Source organism: Sebastes umbrosus, chromosome 12, assembly GCF_015220745.1.
Source record: "Sebastes umbrosus isolate fSebUmb1 chromosome 12, fSebUmb1.pri, whole genome shotgun sequence".
Taxonomy (NCBI): Eukaryota; Metazoa; Chordata; class Actinopteri; order Perciformes; family Sebastidae; genus Sebastes; species Sebastes umbrosus.
This window is the reverse complement of record NC_051280.1, coordinates 27,446,718-27,473,182: the sequence shown is the minus strand read 5'-3', so window position 1 is coordinate 27,473,182 and position 26,465 is coordinate 27,446,718. Positions and strand designations below refer to the sequence as shown.

The window sequence follows — 26,465 nt, the reverse complement described above, 5'->3', positions numbered from 1 at the left end:
ATTGGTATACGTCTATATTTATACAAGTGCAGTGAGAGAACGGCTCTTTCCCCAGCGGGACTCGAGCCAGACAAGATATGAGGTAGAAGAGGATTTGTGGGAGCAGCTGCTACTTTATTTCTGATCAAAGTCATGACAGTATCACTATGGGGAAGATATGTGGAGTGTGTGTGTGTGTGTGTGTGTCTGTGTGTGTCTGTGTGTGTGAGAGGTGTGTAGGGAAGGCGGGGAGCAGGGCTTGAGCTCATCTGGTTGATGATCCACTGCAGGTAGTTGATAATCAGATGAGTTATTGACAGATGGCAGATGTAAAATTTGCAAAGATTGCACCAGAGAGCGTTCGAGAAGGAGAACGAGAGATTGAGTGTGTATGAGAGAGATTCCATACTATATACTAGTTCTAGCAGGTTTTGTTCATACTGGAAAAATGATTAAATTAAACGATAATTGCGGTTTATTACAACTTGAGTCTTATTTTTTGTAGCTTTAACCGTCTAGAGAGTACTTTTACTTTTGAAAGTACATTTGCTGGTCCAATGAAACGTTAAGAAGTAGCCACCGTGATGTCACCCATTGGTTTGTGAGCCGCTGTTTTGAAGCCTTGAGTTTGGCATTTTGGCAATCGCCAACTTGTTTTTTGGTCGTCAGCCGGGTGGAGCTAAGTACAATCGAACGCTGAATAAGACATTTTTAGGCGACCAAAAAGGTTATAATTAACTTGAACTGAAACCTTACTGTGAAAGGTTTAAAGTTGTAAGACGAAAACACGGACAACCGGTCAACGCCGACCTGTCAATCACAAGGTGGCCACTCCTTAAAGCTTCCCCTGCTTTATGGTCTATTTGACCCTAAATGGGACCATAATTTAAATTTAACTAAATGAACATCATGCTGTATTGAAGAAGACTTGAAACTAGCGATTGAGACCATAAACTCATGTTTACAATGTTTACTGAGGTAATAAATCAAGTGAGAAGTAGGCTCATTTTCTCATAGACTTCTATATCAGACTTCTTTTTGAAACCAGAGGAGTCGCCCCCTGCTGGCTGTTAGAAAGAATGCAAGTTTAAGGCACTTCACCATTGGCTTCACTTCTCAGACCCCGGAGGTAGCCGTCTGTTAAGACATCAATCATACAAACCACTTTATTTGAAACCAACGCGAGCTTACCTACAATATAAACCTTCAGCCTTGATTTCTTGTTTGCTGATTGCAAAAAACAGCAAACTATGACTATTAATACACAGTACATCACGATATGGAACTGAGACAGAGTGACCAGGAAGAGTTAAACAGAGATTGAAATAGAACAAGTTGCACTGAAGGCCCTTCAGTAGAACAAGAACAGTTTTATATCTATGGTAGGCACCTCATTGTTTTTACCTTTGTTTTCAGATGTTAGGCCATTATTTTTAATCCACGCTCAGTTTTGATTTCTTTCTCCATTTCACACACTTTCTTACCAGCTAGAAAAAAAAACCCCTATTACAGCACTATCTGCACTTTCTGTTTTTATTTCAAAGCACTCCTTAACCAAACCAGACTGACACAGACTACAAAGTGTCTGCTATTGAATCCCATTATGTTTCAAGCTTTTTTTTTTCACTATAGATATTGTAGATAAGTGCAGGGGGGCATAAGTAGATAAGTAGACAGAAATGTTTCTTTTGACAGCAGTAAAAACTAATCAGACTTAAGGATCAAACAGTTTGGCTCTTGAGGTTGATGCAACAAGTGCAAGGCGGAGGCAAAACCTATTGGTATGCAGCCTGTCAGCCATGCTGTACAGCCAGTCACACTCCACAAGGATCAAATATTCACACTGCCATGCATCCAACTGGAACGCATGTTCTTGCCATAAGACGTCTGTTCTCTCGGGAAAAGGAATAGGAGTCCCTAGTTTGTTTGTTTATTTATATATATATATATATATATATACAGTATATATATATTAGGGCTGTCAAAAGTTAAAGTTAATGTGATAATACCATAGATAATACAACTTGCGATTTTTAGGTTGTAGTGGGCTCAGTTATAAAGCTCCAATAACGCTCCAAATTTATGCTAAATTTTGGTGAGGAAACTGGCATGGCCATTTTCAAAGGGGTCTCTTGACCTCTGACCTCAAGACATGTGAATGAAAATGGGTTCTATGGGTACCCACGAGTCTCCCCTTTAAAGACATGCCAACTTTATAATAATCACATGCAGTTTGGGGCAAGTCATAGTCAAGTCAGCACACTGACACACTGACAGCTGTTGTTGCCTGTGGGGCTGCAGTTTGCCATGTTATGATTTGAGCATATTTTGTATGCTAAATGCAGTACCTGTGAGAGTTTCTGGACAATATTTGTCATTGTTTTGAGTTGTTAATTGATTTCCAATAATAAATATATACATGTGTTGCATAAAGCAGCATATTTGCCCACAATCATGTTGATAAGAGTATTAAATACCTGACAAATCTCCCTTTAAGGTACATTTTGAACAGATAAAAAATGTGCGATTATTACTATGGACTATGGACAATCATATTATCAATCGCGATTGACTGCCCTAATATATATAAATATATATATATATAAATACTATTTATACTCAAGGTTAAACTTGATATTCGAGTCATTCTCCCAGAATGCAGATACACATCTGGCAAAGAGATGTTTCAACCCAGTCGAGTGAAACCAACACAAAACACTTTGCAGACACAAGGAGGGAACTGGCTCAGTTCCAGCGTACCTTTCATCAGTGTCTCATTGCCGTAGACGAGACGCCGACTCCCTCTCCCCTCTCCCCCCTCTCCCCTCCACCCTCACCCTTAAATATCTCATGTAACGAGTCTTTGATAGGATCCTCACAGCAGAGCTATCTCCACAGTCAAGCGTGCTGGAAAGCGCCTTGGTAAATATTGAATCGTCAAGTAAATATTGAATCCATGATTGACTGAACAACTCAATCTGAAGACTGAGCTGCTATGAGGAGCAGACACTCATAAGGCAGCTGATAGGATTACTAAATAGTGCTCGTCTCCATCGCCCCCCACCCCCCGCTGTCTCCCTGGGCTCTGCCCCGGCAGGCTGCTGGCAGAGTCATTATTCTAATCTGAATTAAACAATTCAGTGCGGGAGCAGCCTCGATTGTTTGGAAACAACCTTTAAGGGGCAGACGACGACGACCTCAGGCCACATTTGCTGAACTTTTCCAAACAAACCAGTTTAGGGGTGAATTATTTAAAAATAATACCCTCTTTTTCTGGCAAATTCTGAAGTTTTCCTGAAAGCAATTCTCCCTGCTTTTAAAAGGCAGGAGTGCTCCTCAAAGTAGAACCCATTTTCGAGGGGCAGAGCGGAGTTTAAATGGAGATTAGAGTACTTTTTGTACATACAAACTGTTTCCTACAGGCACTCTGCAGACAGCATGCTCTGAATTACAATCTCAGACAGTTATTGTCACTCCAATATCTCGCTGGAAATATGAGCGCAAAAGTCCCCCCACTCCATCTCTGCCCCTACCTCTTATTTCATTCTTATTCCAAGCACTCCTGTCACACTGTACATGATCTCTCTTCAGTCACGGGAAATATTATCAGGTCACTGCGGCTGTGACATGCACTCTGTCACAGCTTTTCAAGAGAAAATGAAATGAAAATGATTGCTTTCAAAGAGGGAGATAATTTTGTAATCCTCTATAATTTCTTATTAAATTGGAAAAAGGGTTATTTCTCGTATACGAGACGCTAATCTAACGGTTTCTCTGTTTTCGAAGAATGACTCCACTCTGCCCTCATGAATTTAGTTGATAAACTGTATTGTGTTTTTTTGGGGGGATAAACATTATCTGAATCACGGACTCTGCCATACATCAATGCCAACAGGAAACAGAACAGAGTTTGAACAGGAATATCTAAACTGTACACGCAGACGAACTGTAGATTTTCATGTTCTACCGACTGAAGCATCCAGGATCGACTTTTGATGGATTTAAAAGTGTTTGCCCCAGAAACCCACTTTTCCTTTTTCACCATGACTGTCGTGGCGGCTGAATTTCATCATTTTTTAAGAATCCACCAATTCTGCTCCAGCAAAAAGCATTTCACAGAGTATTGCCTCACAAACTGAGGGCTCTATTTTCCTGAAACCGGCTGCAAGTGCAGGAGGGTGTGACCAACTAATTCTTGGTTCGCATTGCAATGTGCAAAAAGAGGATGGAAGTGTATGAATACGTGATTGGTAGGCGGAATAGATTATTCTCAGGTGGAGTCAGGGTGGGATTCAGTTTTGGCCAATTGCATCAGCTGCTCGTCCCGTTTAAAAGCGGCCGTTGGTTTCCTAATGAGGCGAGAGGAAACTGCTTCTCTCTGCAAAGAGCAAATCCCAAAGCAGCGACATGGTATACATGACTTGAATATGAATACACAGCATCCCTAATGGGCAGATTATGTCTTCTTTTCATGTAGTACAATAGCAGCTGTTTCTATTTGCACTGGATTTGGCTCATGCTTTTAATGCTCAAATGATTAAATATGCAGTTACTTATATCTGTGTACTATACATTTACAAGTCACAAATGCAAATATTGTGATAAAAACAATAGTCTGTTTAAGACATTTACACGGTTACATAACCTGGGAGCTCCCAATAACAATAATAATCACCACATTATTATTATTATTATTATTATTATTATTATTATTATTATTATAAGAACCCAAACTGCTCGGCCTGTGCATAATTACAAGCTCCACGTCTCTTAAATTAGAGGCTGCAGATGGAGCGTATGCACTGTATCATTCCTGCTGCTGTACAGTGTGATGTCTACAGGTATTTAATCAACAAAAGGGGGAAAATACCTCATACATCCTACTAGCAGCTGTGGTGACAGTATTATTAAAAATCACCCATTAATCTAACCCATTACAGATCCTGCCTGCATTGCATTTAAATTGTTTTCCCATTTGCATTTTGATTTTTTTGTGGGGTTTTCGGAGAGGTCTGTGTGAGTGTGCAAAGCCTCCAACTCCAGCCATGAAATTCCCTCTGTCTGGTCTGAGCAGGCGGAAACAGAGATGCAATTTCATGCCAAAAGAGTAATAAAATTGAACAGCACCGCCTGACCTGCCTGCTCCCAACAAAAAGTGCATTTGAGTACTCGCATAAAACTTCTACAAAAGGATGATGTAAGATGTTTAATGTATGTTTGTGTTTCATAAAAGTTGGTTTAATGTTGTATATTTATATTAAACTCTTGTACAAAACATTTTTATGAGACTGGAGACTGTAAAAGGGGAGGTAAAGCATGTGGCCTACATATACGGAAAATCTATCAGTGCAAATGCCCTTCACTTTGTGCTGCTTTTAGTTCGCAACTGCACTGAAGGCCCTTTGGAAACTATATCTAGGTGTTACAATCTGAAAAGGGCAGATCCTTGTATTCTGACTCGTGCTACACGGACACAAAGCTGTGCTGAAACCATACAGAGGGGAATATTTCCTCCCCCTTGCACCTGCCTGCCAGTTTGCCTGATTTCTTACTGTACATTAGTAAATGTTTGCACAGTTGCTCTCAGAGTGCATTTCACTTTGCAAAAAGTCTTCACGCCTAAAGGGAAACACGGCAAAGATCAAATAGGCCTCTTATTAACATATCATGTGGACACGCGTCACCGGGTTGTTCATTCATTAAACCTAGTGCAGGTTAAACTGTTTTTACTTAATTATATTTCAGTATATTAAGTGCCATAATTTTGAAAATCGCCCGAGGCATACGATGCTGCTTGTTTTGAATACACTATCAGTTCGGCTCGATAAAATGAATCTGTCAAGACTACAGTATGAAGCTGAGCTGAATTGTGCTGAATAGTTGAAATGTCAGCCCGTTTCATTTTACAGATGAATTCTCACTTTGTGTGTATAACCTCACCTCGACTATAAGACATAGTGCTGCTGATGAAAATGTACTCAATGCCACATTGTGTTTGCAATCTGTACGTGCTTGTGATTATTTTTCATAGAGTTTAGCAATGGGAGAATAGAAGGCATCGTGTCTATTGTCTCTTTACATGAATGAGCATATCCTTCTATTTATGTTTATGTGTTGCATTCCTGAAAACTTGAACAGAACTTGTCAGTGTGGCTGTGGTTTGATAACATTTGACTGACAGCAAAGATGCTCTAAAACAAAGATGACTCATTACAAGCTCTGCTAATGGTTTGAAATGGTACTTCCTGTCTCCTAAGAAGGCGCGGTCATGGTGTGTTCGCCTCTTCCCCCCATCTCGTTTGGAAGAGTCGTGAAGGCCGTGTGGATGGATGAAAGCATAATGGATTACACTTGCATAATGTATTTATATTTTCTTTTGTTAACATTACATATTTGCATGTTAAAAGCCATATTTAGCATAACGAAAATTAGTTTTCACAGTGCCCAAGCTAACTGAACAAAAAAAAACTACACCGCTATGTTTTGGTTTCATTCACGGGCACGCTGCTTCTCTCCTCTGCTCTGTGTCGGCGTTTCACCGAGAGCGAGCTCAGCCCCCGCTCACACACACACACACACACACACACAGTCATATCAAAAACGCCCTCTCAGACGACTAGTGTAGTTCACACGACTTGACTTCAACCCTGATTTTCCACTCGCCAACAGTTTTTGGAGCTTCCTGACAAAAGCCCCAGATCAGAGGCAAATTTAGCGTCGGCTCGGCGCTCACTGTTCAAAGACGTGAGCCGAGTGCTCTCCGATGCATCACCAGCAGGCTAAATGTCTGACCTGTCAGGGAGCTACAGCCAATGAGAGCGCAAGACACGTGTTTGAGGGGAATTCAACACTGGCAGCTACAATTAGAGCACTTCATTTTACAAAAAGACGGAATGTTTTATAGCTGTATTGAAGCACTTTCATTGATAAAAAATAAAATAGTGCAATGTTGTGCTACATAAGTTTTTAATATTTTCTTATGAATTATTGACATTTTATTCATCCACCACATTATTAGGAGTTTTTTCTGGTGAAAAATGTGCTTAAATCCTAAAATACAGAATTTGGAAGAAAATAAAATGGAATCTGGAAAAAATAAAACACATTTCATGGGGCCCTAAAAACCAATAAGTTTGGTCAATCAAAATCAGGAATTCTATTTATCAGCCGCAGTAAGCTCTGCAAAGTTGTGTTGATGTTAGATGGAGTATTCAGACTCAATAGTTGTATCATCAGTTGTAAATGTCACTCAACTTTGTATTCTGAGAAAATTTCAATGTGTTGAACTTATTGAACTGAACCTGCTAAAGTGCAGCAGGTTTTCCCACCATACAACAGGATGAAGGCTAAAACGGGCTGTGTACAAAATGTGAATTCATTGTGAAAGGAATCCAGCAGGCAGTATTATTAAGTCAGTGTTGTATAATGGCTGCATAGCTGCAGCTGTCAAAACCTCATACTGAAGACATCTATGGCTACATTTACATGCTCATTGTATTTCAAATATTAGTTCACATCACACTCTAAGTGCTTTTCATAACAAGTGTTTATATTAAAACTCATTTAATAGAGGTTGTAAACGTTTCCAACGCTGAGTCAATTATTGGTGTAATTTAGCTGTCAATAAATTATATTTTTCAATATTTCACATTCTTTTCAGTTTGAGGGAAGCGTTTGTGCAGACTATACAGACTACCGATTCAAAGCTGTTGAATAGAATACCTTCAGACAATTCTCCCCTCTGAGATAGAGATAATAAAACATGCTGTCTAGCCGTGGTCAAGGGGGACATCCATCATTCTGAAGCTTGACAGCAGTAGTACTTTATTCTGATTAAACAGCAAACCAATAAAAAGCCTACAGCCTTAGTTTGTGTACAGAATGTCTCTTCAATAACCCGCTCAATCAGAGTAAGTTCTTAATCCAGCTATTAAGATGATTTTTTATCGTTTTTGCTCTCATTACTCAATCACAGGGGAGAAAGGACATGAAAGATGAGATAGAGAAATGTATGCGGAGGACAGATTTTGATCCGTCAGCCAAATGAGCAATCTCAAAATCCAGGATTGTAATGATGTTACCTCATGTTCAGCTTTGCACAGAGGTTACCTGATCAAACTATAATAACGGTACCTCCATGTGGTGTTATGGTCTAAAGATTAAAATCATCTTTCTGTCATGAAAAAAATGTAACTATTCACTGCTGTCTGGATGGCAGATGGCGTTGCGATAGCAATTTATTCATGTAATGCAACAAATTGGGTTTCTGTGGACTACTGAGCGAGTCAGATCACAGCAGAGAGTTCAGATGATCGTATTACGGGACAGCTCTGAGCAGCTTTCCTTGTAGATAAAACTAGTTTATGTACAACAATTAATTCCTTGGTGGGTACAAGGACACAGCAATTAGAAAACTATATGAAACTATAAAGTGTGTTCTATGGAGCCCCAAAGTGTTCAATATTAAATAAGTGAATAAGACATAAAGTAATCATATGAATACATCAAATAAAATATTCTACAAAACCAATAAATCATTTCATAAATGTGTACTTTTTTAAAACTCAATTTTCAATTTCATCATTCATATTTTCAAATTAACTTTTGTTTGACATTTTGAAAATATGTCTATTCACTATCAATCCCACAATGGAATTTACCACTCATTATACGGTAAACGACTTTTGGGAGAAGTGGATGAGTGAACAAGGGAGTGATAGACACACAGCTAACACTGAATTGAGCAGCTAGCCGCTGCTGCTATCACTGGTACTTCACTTTAGTGCTAGGTAATAAATACAAGCTCACAAGCCAACCAAGGTAGTTAGCGGGCTAGTTAGGTAGCATGCATAGACTGTATATAAAGATGGACGACATGACAGATCCCCAAAAGTGAAGCCAAAACATCTCCATCGCCCCCTGGTGGCTGGCTGCAGTATAGCTCATAAAGCCCGCCCCCTCCACGTTAGCAGATGGGACATGGGCCAAACTAAAAAGTCAAAGTACACGTCAAATCAAATTTTCCCAAAGATGGTTTCTGTCATTTAAGGTAGCTCTTATCATGCTGATGTATGTTCAAGTGTTCATTTTTCTTTCTGATTTGATGCTATAAAAAGGGGATGAGACGTCATGATTGACAGCTGTGATTGACAGCTGCTCTGAGTGAAGTAGTCACTTTTGTACAGTGGGAGGAAGTGGAGACACGTCGTCCATCTATATATATATATACAGTCAATGGTAGCATGTGTAGCGTTGTGATGCTAGATAAAAGGAGAGTTTAGTTATTGTACTGTAACTGTGCACTGTGTTTAATTACAGCGGCAGCTTCTAGTTAGTTGATTCAGAATGAATTCAGTATGTTGTTGCCCTCGCTAACAAGAGCTGGTTGGCCTGCTCAGAGGCTGGGGGCACATGTTGATTGGCTGAAAGGTGTCGGAGGCGGGCACAGGTGACAACTCCAATCATTAAAAGTGGCATTATGAAATAAAAGTGCCATCGGGAAAAATGCTATAATTAAATAAAAACAGCCTATTAAAAAAAAGACCTTCTGAAATAAACATTCTATAATTAAAGAAAAAATAATTAATATTTAATAATACAGAGCTTAGTTTTCAGTTTAGCAGTTTTAAATTAAAGTTGAATTTATTAAATCAGTTCACTTTATTGGGTCATTTATATTTTCTAATTTATTTATTCGTATGAGTCATTATTGCCTAATGTCTTATTTATTTAACATTAAACACTTTGAGCTCCATACTCCCCCCTCCCTCCACTGCCAACCCTACTTCCAGTACCTATATTTGCCATCTCAGGCACGGTGGCGATGTAGGGGCCTTCGTCAAAGATAGGCGGGTTGTCGTTGATGTCCTGCACCCGAATTATGAACTGCGACGACGGCTCCAGGGCCCGGTCCGTCTGCCTGTCGGTGGCCGTGGCGATGAGACGGTACTCGTCCTTCTCCTCGCGGTCCAGTGGCTTGGTGACGTGGATGTTACCCGTCTTCTCGTCTATCACAAAGACGGAGCCGGCCCCCTCGCCTCGCAGGACATATTTAGTGCGTCCATCATTCCTGTCCATGTCGGTGTGGAGCTAGGATGAGAGAGGATGGGAAGAGGGGCGGATAAAAGGAGGAAAATAGAAGCAAGGACGAAAAAGAAAAAGAGTGGAAATAGAAAGTGAAAGATGTGAGAGGTAAGGACAGAAAGGGTGGGAAAGACAGACAAGAGTAAACACCAGTTAAAAATTAAGTTTGTTTTTTCGAGACAGGCATTGAAGACAAAACAAACAGATTATCCTCTGCATGCCTCCGGGTTATAATGAATTTAAACAGAGGCAGACAAAAGAAATCGGCACAATACCTCCCTCACTCTCTCTCTCTCTCTCTCTCTCTCTCTCTCTCTCTCTCTCACATACACACAGTTTTCTCTCATTGTGCTGCGTCTCATTTCTCTCTTCCTGCAGTATGAGCAGTTATGAACCATCTCCTTGATCTCCTATGATATCCAGAACACATACTCTCCTGCTCACTCTTAAAGCCTCTATTCACCTCCCAGCAGCTGTGAATGGCAAGAGCTTACTAGTCAGCGCACATGCAGTGCCCTGGCTATTTAATGAAAGCACCAAATCAAAGGAATAATGAACAGTAGGCCAATCAATTATTCCCTAACTAATAGGTGTGTATGAGGGAGAGTAGAGGGCTGCATGGGAGTGGGACATGCCGTATCGATCACAGCCTTGTGTTGAGCTTTATTGGATCAGCGCCTGGCGGGATGGCAGAGCAGCGGAGCGACCAGCGTCCTCTCATGCAGGGAGAGGTAATATCAGGGAAGGCTCCACACTGTCCTCCGTCCCCGACGAGAGAGACACGCCAGCGGGATGCACCCAGCACATCAAGATTCAATCTCATTACCCCCGCAACTACGTGGATCGAATAGCAACTGTGACCAGAAAAAAAAAAAAGGGGGCGCTATATTAGCCGCCACTCGCAAGAAAGTGTGACATTGTGACTTTAGACGGGGAGATGAGCGGAGAGCCGGCTGGGGAGAGGGACGGGTGGGTTAGCTCAGGAGAGCATTGTTGCATGGCAACAGCTAAGCACATTTGCTAAACGAAATGAGAATGGATACTGTGAATCGAAATGTTCATTTACTTTGAGGATCGCCATTTTTCAAGGAGGGAAATAGCATGGACACGCCAGCTTCCCAGGGGGGTAAACGATAAGTACGGATGTTGACAAGGTTGTTTATGGCTAAGAAAGCAATCACAAGTTCAGACTGTCTAAAAAAGTTGAAAAACTGTGTGAACAATTTAGCACAAAGTCAAAAGTTAAACAGCACTTCACCTTCAAAAGATCCCCTTTATTTAAATGACGACGCAAATTGGGAAATCTGAAAGCACTCTAGCCAACATAGAGGGTGTTGTGTGAGAGCAGTATGCACTTAGGGAACTAGAAATAGACTTAATGCTGTTCTGAAGTCTTTTCTCATGCACCTTGTAGTGGAACTGAAGGGGGATAGCTTTGACTGGCTTTAGCATGTTCATGCAACTGTGTTTCTGAAGTTAGGAACTATTTGACCATAACAAAAGTGACCATGTGTTCCAGTTACACCTAAAATCTTTTACTGTTAGTAACAACACTCACAACTGTATGCTTTAAAATTAGCTGTGAAAACTTTGCAGTTTGCTTTGACCAGCTTGGATTCATGGCGTTTTAGCTGTATCAAATAGAGTGGTGCAGGGATGACGGATTGTTGTAGGCCAACACGGAAGTTAGAATCGCACGGGTTCCTTTGATACTAATTTACTAATTTGTTCTGTAAAATAATCTCCACAAATGAACACCACTTTGATGATTTTTGAAGTGTGAATGCCAGAAGTAATGCACAACTCTACCGAGCTCATGAGCAGGTGTGTGTGTGTGCATTGGTCAGGCCGTAGAGCGAGAGCTTTTCTAAGGAAACATTGCATTTATCCATTGTGGTAAAACACACTGAGCATGCAGCCATAGAGGACTGAATTATGATGCAGAGGTGCTTTGAAAATTTCCTCTTGACATTTTTATATTGCATTTTTTCCAGTGTGAAGACTCTCACAGACAGATTTTGAGCAGCGAATCATTTCAATGTGTCATCACATAACTTTTCTCAATATAGACTTGTCATGGCAACAGCAGCATCTCATTTTATTTTTGCACTTTTTTTTTGCACATTTTCAATGCCCACCAGTTCAAACAGTCTTTGTCATCAGGCTCCCTTTTCCCAGTAGACATTTCGACTTGCAATAGTAGGAAAAGTACAGGTGATACTAATAAACATTGACGATGGCTCTGTTCTATTCAAGTGCCCCAGTACAGTAAGTCATGACAGTGTGACAGTGAGCCAGCATGCACAATACCGGGACCCTGAAACTGAAGCACCTGTGCTTTTCCAAATGTGGCATGTCAAAATGTATTCTATGAAAAAGGCTGACCCAGACCTCGCCATAGTCATCCTGTCCAGCAGCTGTCCCCGGCTCTTCATACCTTCTTGAGTCATATAAGCAGCCACTCCCTACCTATATGTTCTGAACTTTAACTAAGCAAACCTCACTGTTTACCTGCTGTTGTTTTCAGCCCATACAACACCTACCAGAACTGTGACAAGGCTTCATAATTATGGCACAATTAAGGCCTGCTCTGTGAATTAAAATACAGTTAAGAGTCTATCTAAGGAAGACTGGTGCACCAGCTATAGTTAACCTCCTAAAACCCACCTGCCCGTCAGCAGGTTAGACTTCTGGGTTTAGGGTTAAATGAGGAGCAACAATGTTTTCAATGATGGTAAAAGGTTTTTATAGTCATCAAAATGCAGTATGTGCCAATCGCTTTTACTCACTGACACTGGAAAACATACTGACGCATTTTGACTATAAAACCGTTTACCATCATTCAAAACATTGTGGATCATCACTCAACCCCTTTTAAGGGGTTATGTAAGTAAAGTAAACAAAATTACCTCCACATGGACCTCTTACAGGTAGCTCTGGTAGCTGGCAGAAGCAGTGCTGCAAACGCTCAGGCAAACTGGTATATGCCTCAATTTCAACATACTTTAAAATGATACAAGGAAATGGAGTCCAATCAGTGCAGGGCGAGCAAAACTGTGTGAACTTGACCACCTGAAAGTACCAGTGAGGCAAGAAAAAAAAAAACACACACACACACACACACACACACACGCCTTACCCGGCCGTCACTATCCATAGAAAAATCTACATGCGCACTGCCGACAATGGGCCAATATCTATAGGCCTGTCCTCAACCAAAGAAATTCTTAGTCCACATCCATTATCTATAACCGCTTATCCTATTCAGGGTCGCGGGGGGGCTTGAGCCGTTCCCAGCTGACATTGGGCAAAGGCTTGGTACACCCTGGACAGGTCGCCAGACTATCACAGGGCTGACACATAGTGACAGACATTCACGCTCACATTCACACCTACGGGCAATTTAGAGTCAATAATTCTTTGGTAAGTGGGAGGAAACCAGAGAACCCGGAGAAAACCCACGCTAACACAGGGAGAACATGCAAACTCCACACGGAAGGGCCCCAAGCCGGGTTTGAACCTGTGATGCTCTTACTGTGAGGTGACAGTGCTAACCACTGCACCACCATGCAGCCCGAAATTCTTAGTTGACCAACACAAATACGATTTTTCGACTAATCGATTTGTTGATATAATTAAAACATCAGGGAAACTCAGTTTCTCTACAAAGAATCACACGTGTAAACGCGTAAATCAAGTGTTTACAAGAGATGTGCTCATAAGTTTCTTGGAAATAAGTCATTTAGCATGAAAAAAGCCATCAAAGAAATCTTAGTCTACTAAGACTGATAAAAGGACTAAGATGGGGCAGCCTTAATCTACTGCAGGTAAGTGATAAGCGATACCATGTCTGCTTTTTTGTTTGTTTTTGTACTAAATAGTACAGTTTAGTGGTATAAAGAGGTTTATAAACTGAGGACAACCAGTGGTTGGACCTACCACATGTATATTGTCACAGTCAGGGTCACACAAGTTCACTGTAAAGTATTACATTTAAACTACACTGAGTTTAGACTTGCTTACATCCTCCATCTTCTGAGGGGCGCAACTGGGGCCAATTGGCCAAAACACCCGGCCGGTCAGGACCACCATGGGAGGCTGGGTCCTCACTCGTCTTAACGAAGAGCCATTAACAATCAAAGTCTTAACGGCCCTGCAGCTTAACGAGGGGACTTAACGAGCTTCTTAATGAAGCCCCGGCCATCATTACCACAGTGAGCGGTGGAGGCGCTGATTGAAAGCACAGCTCAGAGTCATTCTGGAGCAGGAGAGCCCAGCCGAAGGAAACCAAATCCATTTAAGGCTGACCTCTCACCCTTATCTGTCCCTCCTAGATTAATAGGAAAGTATAATAAGGAAAACGCACTTAAGCAGATATAATGGCTACGGATGTTTTATGGCGACAGAGGTGGCACGGCTTCGGAATATCTTTAAGCAACCTGTCAGTGTGCAAGAATACCCAAACAATATTATACACTAACAACAACTGGATATCACCATTTTTCACATCCGCTTAACTTGAATAATATGACATCTCATAACTCCTTCGTTTCATATCCCCCTGATATACCATCAAATATATCAGGAGCCAAACAATATGAAGCCACTGGCCACAAAAGCCAAATTTACTGATGTGTCACCTCTGCTTGGAGAGTGATTTCAGCCTGATAAGCTGCCATTTCCATTTTCCCTGGTGCCAGTTGTGTATGCAACACCCAGCCTCCCCAGACTCCTAAATCTCTTCAATTACTTATATTATCATAAGGTAATATGCTTATACTCATATACTCAATTTCACATTTTTGCAATAACCATAAATCAAGAAGCGAGGAGGAAAAGTACTCTCTGCCAACCCCTAAATCATTTAAATAACTAATACCCCATATACACAATTTCACATTTCTGCTGCACAATAAATCATAAAAACACCAGGAAAATGTGTTTTTTTTTCCACCGCCGTACATTAGCCTAATGAATGTGGATGTCTTCCCCCACACATCCAGCGTGTGTGTGTGGTTGCTGCGCTTGTGTGAGGCTGAAAAAGGGGGGGTGAGGTTACAGTAGCAGGAAAAATTACGAACTGTGGAAAAGCGGCTGGCAGCTCACATGAAACGCCAATAGGCGTACAGCGGCACCGCTGAGCCCTGCGATTGGCAGCGAGGTTCAATTCCCCGAACACATCAGGGAGAGTTTGCAAGGGCACACAGGCAGGTGTGAGAATATCCCCCCCCAATCTCCTCTGCAAAGTGGAGCGGAAGCTATTCATCTTCTGTGTGGCGACTTCAAAAGAACCGCAGGCCTAAAGGACGACCGCGAGCCCCACCGGCCAGTCGAATTCCACAACAAGGCTCGGTGGTGGCACCGCCGCAGGCTGGGGCTGAGCCAGCTCTTTCGTATATGCCAGGGAGTGTCAAACAGGGCAGAGGGGAGAGGGTCAGCCAATCGATTTGGAGCAGGCCCACCAATTCAGAGAGATGTCTGAAGAAACGGCCGAGCCGATCAGGGAAAACGGCAGCAAAATTAATTTGGGACAAGGCCCACATGAGTTCAGAGAGCCCGTTTGAAATGAAACTGTGCCTTGTGGCCAATACCTACCGCTGAGATATCATTAGTTTTGCTTGAGGGTATGTGTAAGTTTAAGTGTTTGTGTGTGTGTGTGTGCATGTGTGTCTTATACTATACGTGACTATTTTAACAACTATCTTTCCAGGTGAATGTGTGTGGTGGCCTCAGTAGCTTTAAAGAAAGAGGTGTAATGACTCCGAGTCTCCTTCTGCCCTGGTTGGACCTCCACTTGGCACAGTCATTGCACAGAGTGGACAAGGAGCCAAGGCGTGACGAAGAATACGTGTGTGTGCACTTTGTGCGTACCTGTGAGTGTGACCTGGAGAGAGAAGAAACAGTTTAGAGCAGGCCAGGAAGTGTGGAGCGGTTAATAGAGCACAGCACAAAGCTGAGGCCAACATCTACACGGCGACTAGTAATTAAAGTCAACAACTCTCTGGGCTGGCTGTGATCAGATCTGCCATCATCAGATGTCTTCGCTCTCTCTCCCATCTGGAGAGCAATGGATCCCCATCTGGGCCTCAGGAGAGCGAGATACACACAACACACACCTACGCCTATATCTAAACACAAACAAGTGTGTAGACACAGGTAGGGTAGACTGACTCCCGTGATGTCTCTCAAATTCAAGGTTGGGATTAACTGCATCAGTGTGATTTGCATTAACAGGGAGGGGACTGTATGAAAATGATTGGTGTTGGGAAAGCTGTATGTTTCACTTTTGAAAAAAGCGAGACCCCCACAGTATTATCAACATTTTCTGTTTCTTTCACAAAAAACCACAATGTCTCAACTTTATTTTATGTTTAGTATGCAAATAGAACAAATTCAATTTGACATTTCCACCAAATCGCACATTAGAAGTGAAATAAGAGGCACTTTATCTTAGTTACAGGTAAAAATTTAGGAATAATTTGAAGTTGAATGAGATATTTCCTGACATGACTCATGTTATTTAGTGCTAGTTTGGGGGAAATGCTTGAAAGAAAAGCTTGTTGAATGGATTCATTGGAAATTAATGTACCAATACAACACTGCGATTTTATTTTTCCTCTAATTGCTAACTAATTACAGTTTTAAAAAATTACAAACCCATGAAATATAGCGTTACCAAATTAGCCTTTGCCAAAATATAACACACTAAAAATGTGTTTTAAATCAAGAGCTACTAAATCAACAGTTATTAACACTGTTACTAATTAAGCACACCAGGCACATTTAATAATACATACAGTCCATAATAAGCCACTGATTATATTAACCCTTAGAGACCCACTTAGACACGTTTTTGTCTTTTGTAGGGGGGACATGGGGTCTTTCGGGGGAGATAGCAGGTCAGTAGTATATGTCATTTTATGCAGTGAGGTCAAGTTTCAAAAACTGGTCTCACTGTATGAAATGGTTACTATGGGGACTAACAGCTTTCCATCCATCAATCCATCCATCACCTGTAACCATTTATCCTATTCAGGGTCACGGGGGGGGTGGAGCCGATCCCAGCTGACATTGGGCGAAGGCGGGGTAGACTATCACAGGGCTGACACATAGAGACAGACAACCAATCACTCTCACATGCACACCTACGGACAATTTAGAGTCTAACAGCTTTCCAGTTAAAGCCAATTTATGCAATTCCAAGACTGCTTGGGGACCCCAATATGCAGAAATATTCAAACACATCATTATTAGAATAGGCAAAAATAACACATTTATACTGCATGCAAAAAATTGCATGGTTTTTGCCCCAAACTGCATGGAGTTAGCATAAAGTGGGCATGTCTGTAAAGGGGAAACTCGTGGGTACCCATAGAGTTCATTTTCATTCACATATCTTGAGGTCAGAGGTCAAGGGAACCCTTTCAAAATGACCATGAGTTTTTCCCCTCGCCAAAATGTAGCCTAACTTTTGAGCATAATTTATCCTCCTTCCTGACAAGCGTCAACCATGACATGGTTGGTACCTGTAACTCCAAAACTGAGCCTGCTACAGCCTCTGAAAGACAGTAAAGTCAGATCCCGCGGGTCTCAAGAGGGTTAAAGGAAATAAATTATAATTTGGGTGTTATTATTGGCCATCATTTCTGTTGGTGATAATAACATTAAACTCACCAATTTCACAGCTGAGATCTGGAAACGCTTCGAAAAATAAGTCCCCACTTACCTAACTTATTTGAAAGAGAAAAAAAGGTGAACAGTGAAAGTTATTACCAAAATTGTCCATCATAAACATCCATTACAGTTTACATACCAGAGCGCCTGGTTCAACTTTGACCCACTGTACTTGCCATAGCTGTGCACACAGTTTTCCAGTGCAATGAGGGATTTATTACCAACATTACGTATGCACACACTTGCGATTTTACCTCCAAATAAAGTGGATTAGATCATTTAGAAACTATTTACTTATTTACATGCTGTCTGATCATCTGGCTGATTGTTTCTCGCCCAGCCAGTCTAGAAGTGATTATTTGGGTGAGTATAATGTTTAAGTTAATGTTATAATTATGCCAAAACGATGAGAATAAGAACAAAGTTATGCTTTAACTTTCAAATTCTTTCACCACGATTCCTATAAAGATAATTGCCATGATGTGAAAACACTCCCTGCTAGACTAAAACAAACCATTATCACCACATAAAAGCCTAACCACAAAAAGTATGCAAATAAGCGTTTCTCACAGGTGTGACACACACATGGATGCAAATTTTGCTCGCTCTACTTCGACTGCTCGTCTCTCGTCTCTAATCAATGCAGACACACATAACGAAAACACCTTCCAATTATGCAGAGGCACTCGAACATAAACCCCCCACAGAAACAGAAGCAGAAACCAGTCAGCCTATGAGGAGCACTTGTGACTTCAGAAGACAGACCTTTGTACTGTGACAAGTTTTAAATCCCGTCTGAACTTTCAATCAAACCCATTCTCGCTGCGAATGTGGGGGGGAGAAATTCACTTTTGTTCTGTGCTCACTCACAGGAAAATGTCAGACTGTATTGAAAACAGTCTCCTGTCGCTCCCTGTCTGTTTGACTTACAGTGAGACGCGGCTTAAATACGTCATGAGGAGCAGCAGCTAATTGTTTAGCATTGATCCGCCATTGATTCATCATTGAAGTTCGGTTAGCGTCGATCGCCTCTTTAATTCAGTTGTGGTTTGGACATGTTGGCCTGTTCTCGTTTGATCTAATTCAGTCTGTCTCTGGAGGGCACATTGTGTGGCCTTCACTTCAACACACACTGCAAAGTCCCTCTCTGTCACACCCACACACAGACTTCCTCCCACTCACACACACTTCCTAATAGAACATTCATTATTCATCATTATTAGACTTTTCCTTTAGCACCATAAGCTGTTCAATGCATCTCGCCACTGTTCCCTTCCTCCGCAATACATTATTCAGGACAAAACTGTGCTTTTAGCCTCAGAGTATGCAAATCCCACTTTTGATTATCATAATCAGCTGATGTATTAGAGGGAGTGTGTGTATGTGTGGCGGCTTGTCGGGCGATTGTTTGTGTTTTATTGCTTCACTGCTCCACTCTGGTGGCGTATACTTCACATCATATTTTTAGCCGAAGGAGACGAGCTCGGAAAAGGCCACTGGAGGCTTAACTCACTGCTGTACATTTAAAGGGCAAATCGCCCACATATATGCCACCGCGTGCCACTGCCAAGAGGAATGGCTTTTGCTATTGGGAGCCAAAAGTATGTGTGTGTTTGTGTGTAAAGGAAAAAGAGCAATGTGCATTAATGAAAGGGAATTTCAAGCACTGTTTATCTTTTTCATTTTTTTTGTTATTAGCATTGTGAAAAGGGGGCACGGTTGAATTTTTTTTTCCTTTCTTGCCACAAATGCACAGGTTGTTTAAGACTCTGTGTGATGATGTGAACAATGGTACGTCACGGCCGGGCCAGACCGCCCGTGTGCGTCGCGGAACCTCTTGCTTTTTATTTCGCCGTCCATGTTAACAGGTTAGAGCAGCCACACTGCCCGCGTGAGCAGCGCGGATCAGGTGCGGTTCGACTGCGGCATGGCTCGGCTGCGTGTCAGCTGCGTCTTTTCTAGATATTCAAGATCTCACCTATTTTTACCGCGAGCCACACGTGGTTCACAGCAACAACAGAGAGTGAAAATGATCGTTTGACAGTATATTGACTTCATACCAGCAACAGTGTGACAGTTTCAATGTCTGTATCTGTAGAATATGTCACAGACAGTGAAAGTGATCGTTTGACAGTATATTGACATCATACCAGCAACATTACTACAGTTTCAATGTCTGTATCTGTAGAATATGTCACAGATATGAAAAACAGTAAAGATTTATTTTGAAATCAACGCTTCCTGCTTCTGTTTCGAAATAAAAAGCTCTCTAGTGTATTTTCTGTGGATAGAATTCCTTCATTTGTTAACACAAGGCTTATATTCTGAAATATTTACAGGACAGTGTTGTAGAAGATGCAGTGACTTGCACGGCTCCATGAATGAATAAAGTACTGGGTTTTAATTGTGGATTGTTACTATTGTTTACAAATGAGCACATGCTTCTTAACTTTTTTCTCTCTAAAATAAATACAGTATAAATGACATTTATAATGACGTGAAATGGCCATTATGAAAGGCAAACTATGTAGAAAGAAAGGGCTGGCAGCAGCAGCCCAGACACTGCTGGTATGGACACCATGAGACACGCAGCAATTCAGCGAGGTAGCTGTCGCGCACGGATCACGGGGGCAGTGTGTCCCCGCTGTAATGTATTAAAAAATCTATAAAACATAACCTACAGTGTTGTATTGTTCCAAATTGTCTTTGGAGTCCCTGCACATTATCACACAGACTTTTAATATATTACATAACAAGATGTATGGACAGTATTTATGCTTTATTAATACTGTGTGTCACTGTAGTTTAATTAGCTCAGCGTGTGTGTGTGTTTGCCCTGGCAGGCCCGCTCAGGATGCATTAAAATATTAACCTGTGTGTGTGCATCTGTCAGCTAAAGAGAAAATTCCCTCCCCCTGCTCTTCGTCTCCCATCATCCTCCTCCTACTTCTTCACCTCTGTTACCACCACCCCTCCCATCAGGTGCCACCTATCACCCGCTCACTCTGCTCTCCCCTGGCCTGCTGCTCATCTAATCCTGACCCTGCTCTCTTCTTCTGACCTGCCCTCGCCGTGCTGCTGCACCTCCTCCCCTCTCTGTGGCCGAGCCTCTTCCCTCACTGCTGTGGCCTCCGCTACTCACACCAGCTGTTGGCCACAAATACCTGCCCAGTTTACACAAGTGATAAGTGTTCAAAGAAATGTAAGCAAAAGTTGATGTTTAAATTACAATACTAGATGCTGTAATCCATATTTTTATATTAACAATAATTGAAATAACTCAGTATTTCAGCATCTTTATGATCATTATTTTGGTTTCACAGTTTTACAATTTGGTCATAGCTTTTATCAGCCTTAGTTTTCAGCCTCAGCACCAAACAGCAGACTAGCTGTGGAACAGAGGGGGGCAGTTAGCAATTAAAGAGACACATATTCTGCTCAGGAGTTAGTGGAGACCAAACAGAAGTACAAGAGAGTGAATATTGGATTTACATTTGCCAGGTGGCCAGAAACACGACTTCAAATGAATGATAATGTTGCTCCGTGTCTACATGTTCACCATAACAAACACAATTTGAGTAATTCAGGTTTTAAAAAAACAAACAAGCAATGAACCATAGCAGCCAAAATAAGTTTGCTGATTTAGTTTTACAGAGGTTGCTGCTGAAAAGCGCGAGTTTCGTTTCGTGCACGCGCATATGAACGCATAATTTGGCATATTCACGCGCATGGCGGTTATGTTTTCAGAGCTAACGTTACAGTTTGTTAAAACCGTTGCCCGTTGGCATTTATCAAACGTAATAAATAGGTGTATTTCACTCTCACTTTTGTCACACACAAGTCACACAGGAAAATGGAAATGGCTGGCAAGCAAGACACGGACAGGACGAACGGCCCTAGTTATGAGGTATAAAAAATTACTAGTACCATTTTCAGTAGAGGGGGTTTTCATTATGAAACAGGCTACATTTTACTAAAACAACATACATACAATGCTTATTTTTGTTGTTTTAATAAGTAATGGTGATATTTTGGTCCAAAATAGAATTTGGTTTACATTACTTGTATTTAGAATGAATATGATTATTGCTGGTACTCATGCACCCCCCCTAGCGGGTGTAACCAGAAAGCTTTCCCCTTTTTGCCCCCTTATGGCCAGGTCCATAGACCATGCCATAGACATACAGTATAGATGAGCAGGCCTGTATGTGTCATATTATGATTAAAGTGTGGCATGTTATGTGACTTTAGGAGCACAGCCATGTTATAATAGTTAAAAAAAAATCATGTTCTGGAAGTAGATTTATAACCATATTTAGATTTCCAACTTTGCTGCCTTTAGTGCTGGAATCCAGTCCAAGAAAACTAAAGCTCAGAAGCTTACCCAACAACCTAATTTACCACAGCATCAATGTTAACATGAGAGCACTCCAGACAGATTAAAGCAAAATATTCATGTCTTGAATTTAATACTTTGATTTTGATAATGTCAAGCTGAGATTGGCTGAAAAAAACATGCCACAAGGTTCATCCACGGGTAAACTGGTATAAGCTAAAGTTCAAATCAGACGTGTTTAGCAACAGTGATGATTAACTGATCAGACGCTATGATTAGCTGCAACTCTCTGCTCGACTGTGGCTGCCTGAGGGGGAGTTGTGTCACCTTACAGCTCTCGCCTTCATTCCTCTCTCTCTCTCTATCTCTTTCTGTCATGGAACTTTTCTTCTTATTCTTCTTCTTCTTCGGCCTCCTCTGCCCTCCTTTCCAGCCGTGCCCTTCGCTCCCTGACTCACGCCTCCTTCAGGGCCACGGGGAGAAGTGGAGTGCACGGTCCAGGCCAACGCATGAATATTAGCTCAAGGTCACAGAGCTCACGCTGGGCTATGCATAATCATGAATCCAACTCCTTCACTTCACATGTTCCCTATGACACATTACTTGCACACTAGCCAACTGTGTCTCACCATTGACACTGCTGACCTTGAAGGGTTAACCTCAAGCGAGGAACCAGCTACAATTTGTGCTTTATTTTACCATAGTTTGTTATGGTTGCACACATACTAACCCAAATTTCCAGGGTTATCTACAAGTAGATTTTTTGTATTAAGTTGAAAATGGTGTAGATGTATTCTAAGTGGTTCATATACCCTGGGAGATAAATTACTGCCATTCTCACATCCGGGAGAACGGTGCTTTAAATTCAGATGCTCGCTTTGCTGATTTGTTCGACATTATCCCGAGATGAAACACGGGCTATAAAGAGAGAGAGGGGAGATTGGAAGTAAAGAAGAGAAAGGCAGTGCTGTGTTTCCTTTGAATTCCATCTTTAATAGACTCCACAGTCTCTCCTCTTTTCTTCCTCCTCTTTTCTCTTCGTAGCCTTATTCCCTCAGTCATCCCGTCTATTATTTTCTCTATGTGATCCTGCACCCACTCAGCACAGAGACACAGATTTGAATGTGGCCTCCATGGGGGCTCGCAATAAAATGGTATTTAACTGCGTTCTCCATTCTGTCACTCTCTCTCCTCCCTGCTCTCTTGTATTTCCCTCCACGTGAAAAAACCCTTCCTGTCCCCGGCGCCGATGCCCTGGATTCCCCGCTGCCTCTTTTCATAACCCTCTCGTCCTCTCTCCTGTCTGTGTTTCTGCTGCTCGCTTCGGGCTTCGTCGGGCCGAGAGGTCAGCTCTAGAAACGCGTGTGATCTCTCACTCCTCTCTTTTTTCTTAAACTGCCTCACACATTCTTCCCCTCCGCCGGTTGTAAGCTATTAACCTTTCCTCACTTTCCACCACTCTCACTTTTTTTTTTCCCCTACCCCTCCGCTCTGTGTGTCCACATGCCATTAACGCCGCCCTTAATGTGCCGTACATCCCCTTTATTTTTTAACCTCTCTCCGGTTTTACACCCTTTCTTCATCCTGCACGGTAGTCTCGCTCTCCTCTGTCTCGTTATCTCCTCCCTCTCCTCCCTCTCCTCCAACACTGTAGTCACTCTCTAATTGCTGTCTCACCCCTGCTGTGCTCGGACCCGGAGGCTAAATGATTTCTACTGGGAGTGTAAGAGTGGAAGCACACAGACACACAGAGCTGCTTGCAAGGAGAGTTTTTTTTTATCATTATTGATGAGTTCCTTGTCAGGAGGTGTGTGTTTACAGTTAGTGTTGGACCTCCTATTGGCACCATCACACACTCTTTCTTATTTTTACATTTTTTGTCTGCATGACTCCCTCCTCTCTCCTTCAGTTTCATAAAGGACCCTTTTATCTGAGTAGTGTTATTCATGACTTTGAAGCAGAACTTACAAGCGTTCTGTGTTTTGTGATGTGTTTGTGTCACAAATATGTGTTTAGAATCTACAAGTACTTGTGTGTTCATGTCAGCCTCCCTTCAGGTCAGGGGAGGGAATTAAGCATGTGCATACAGCAGCAGTGAAGTATTTAGTAAAAGTAGCAATACCACAGTGTGAACATACTCAGTATGAACCAAGTAAAGGTTCTGCATTCAAAGTATTCAACGTTTCTCAAGTGAGGGTACAAAAAGTGTTATCTGCAGCATGAACTCAAAGGTACGATATCTATACGATACGATATATATCTGTGTAAAAGGGACAGCCGGCATGGCAGGACCATAGACGGCGTTATCAGCTGTAACTGCCATATGACAGCAGTGCAGAGCAGCGGCCATGAGCTAGCCAGCGGGGCACACTCACATGCACTAACATGCACTAAAAGGCACGTGCAGCCGGCCCAGCGATGTCAACAAAGCGAGGAGAAACTCTGATTGCAACACATATAGAGGGAGAGCGACTTCATTCTCTGCTCAGGTAGACATTGCTCCTCTTTATCTTTACATAGCAAATAGCTGTTTGATGCTACTTTAATGCTCCGGATATCAAATTTAGCACATTTAATAATAAAAGTCCCAGAGTTCCATATGAAATTTAACATTTATTGATGACTGGAGGCAGGAAAAACGCTTTTATCACACAGTTAATAATCATGTATGAAATCTGTGACTATGAGCAGAATGACCCCTTTAAGAGTACTTTATTATATATGGTATTATTGGATTATCATTACAAATGCATCCACATGTAAGTGAGTTTTAGCTGATTTAACCACTTTAGTGTGGAAGCTTCATCGACAGCAACTCATCATATGTTGATCATACATATAAAAAAAGAGTAGCTGAGAAAATAAATGTGAAATAAAGAGTTCAACATTCCCCTCTGAAATGTAACATGAAATATAAATCATTCATTAAAAGCACTTTACCTCAAAATTGCATGTGAGTGAATGTACTTAGTTACTTTTCCAACACTGGCTTGTGGCTAATGACTAAAAGGGCTTTGCAAGAGTGAGCATCAAAGAAAAACATAATGTGCACGCACACGTACGCAGTCTCAAACACCAGCACTTAACTTCCTGTTACAGCCCCCTTCTCGCCCCTTGCATCGCACCACCAGCTTCCCACGAGCGCTTTATTTCGCAATATCATGGGTGCGCACGTTGCACCCGGAGGCGCAGGAGAACGGTCAATAACTGTGTCATTCATATATCTTTGGATGCCTTCGGGCTGAAGGAATCTCTTAACTGCATTTTGCCGAGCAATTTTCAGCGGTGACTGTTAATGAATGATTCAACGTAATACGAGAGTTAAGTATCATCACCTTGGGGAACTGGTCTGTATTGTTTGGCGTGCCTGAATCTGATTTAATTACTGCTTCACAGTGATGTCTGCATGTTTGATGTTCATACTGTGCTGCAGTGTGAGTATCATACGTGGCAAAGACAATCATGTTAATTGTGTAACACAGGCATATTTCACTAACTATGAATTATGTATATGCATGCTGATGTTAATGATATGCTAATGATGGTGATAGCCTCGGTCCATTTGCCGTCGCGCTGTTGGATTACATATGCGCATTCGCAGACTTTCCAGGTAGCACATGCACCTCAGATGTTAAAAAGGTGAAACAGGGCAAGATGGAGATGTTGGAATTTCCTCCCAAAGAGGGAGAAACCATTATATTATGTCACGTTGGCTCCCCACGTGAGGTGTTAGGGAGTTTGCATTTCAAGAGGAGAGGAAGAGAGGAAGAAAAGCTAATCAGAAAGTGGTGCTTTTAGTTTTTTTTCTTAATCCCAGCTCTGCTGAGGCGCCTTTTCTCCTCAAGAAAAATCTGTGTTTCTTTCACACTGCCTCTGCAATCACTTGAAACCCCATTACAGACCATGTGACAGCATCAATTGAATTCACAATTATCATGGGGCAGACACTCCAGCGTGAGAAAATATAGTAACATGGCATTGTCTGCGTGTTTGCACGAATATGTGCATGTTTGTGCGTAGGTCTGTGTGTGTGTGTGTGTGTGTGTGTGTGTGTGAGTGAGAGAGATGTGTTTTTATTGCCCTTTTTGGCAACCTGACGACTCCCCAAAAAGAAGATACTACACTAAATAAAAACTTAGATCTTTGATGGTATTAAGAGATTTAAAGGGCCACTCAAACATAAGCGAATGGACAGCTGGTGACTCATTGGCTGCTTCTTTTAGATTCAATACCAGCTGTTTTTTTTATAGCACTTCTAACAAAAGTGCTTATAAATATCCAGGCAAAATGACTGGGTGATGTCACAGTGTCCACAAAGTTGGCCCCTTAATTCATTATCACTTCAGCAGCAGAGCCTTTGTCTCACATTGACATCACAGATTAGAGTCTTGGC

General features: G+C 41.7%; 1 protein-coding gene across 2 annotated transcripts in view; it reads right to left on the bottom strand.

Moving 5' to 3' along the window:
- The window catches only part of LOC119497896, a 152,409-nt gene that overhangs the window by 64,490 nt on the left and 61,454 nt on the right, over positions 1–26,465 (bottom strand). For both annotated transcript variants that reach the window (XM_037786325.1, XM_037786324.1), the window contains one exon: positions 9,774–10,068. In XM_037786325.1, the coding sequence (XP_037642253.1) occupies positions 9,774–10,068 (295 nt within the window). The remainder of the gene's footprint in view (positions 1–9,773; positions 10,069–26,465) is intronic.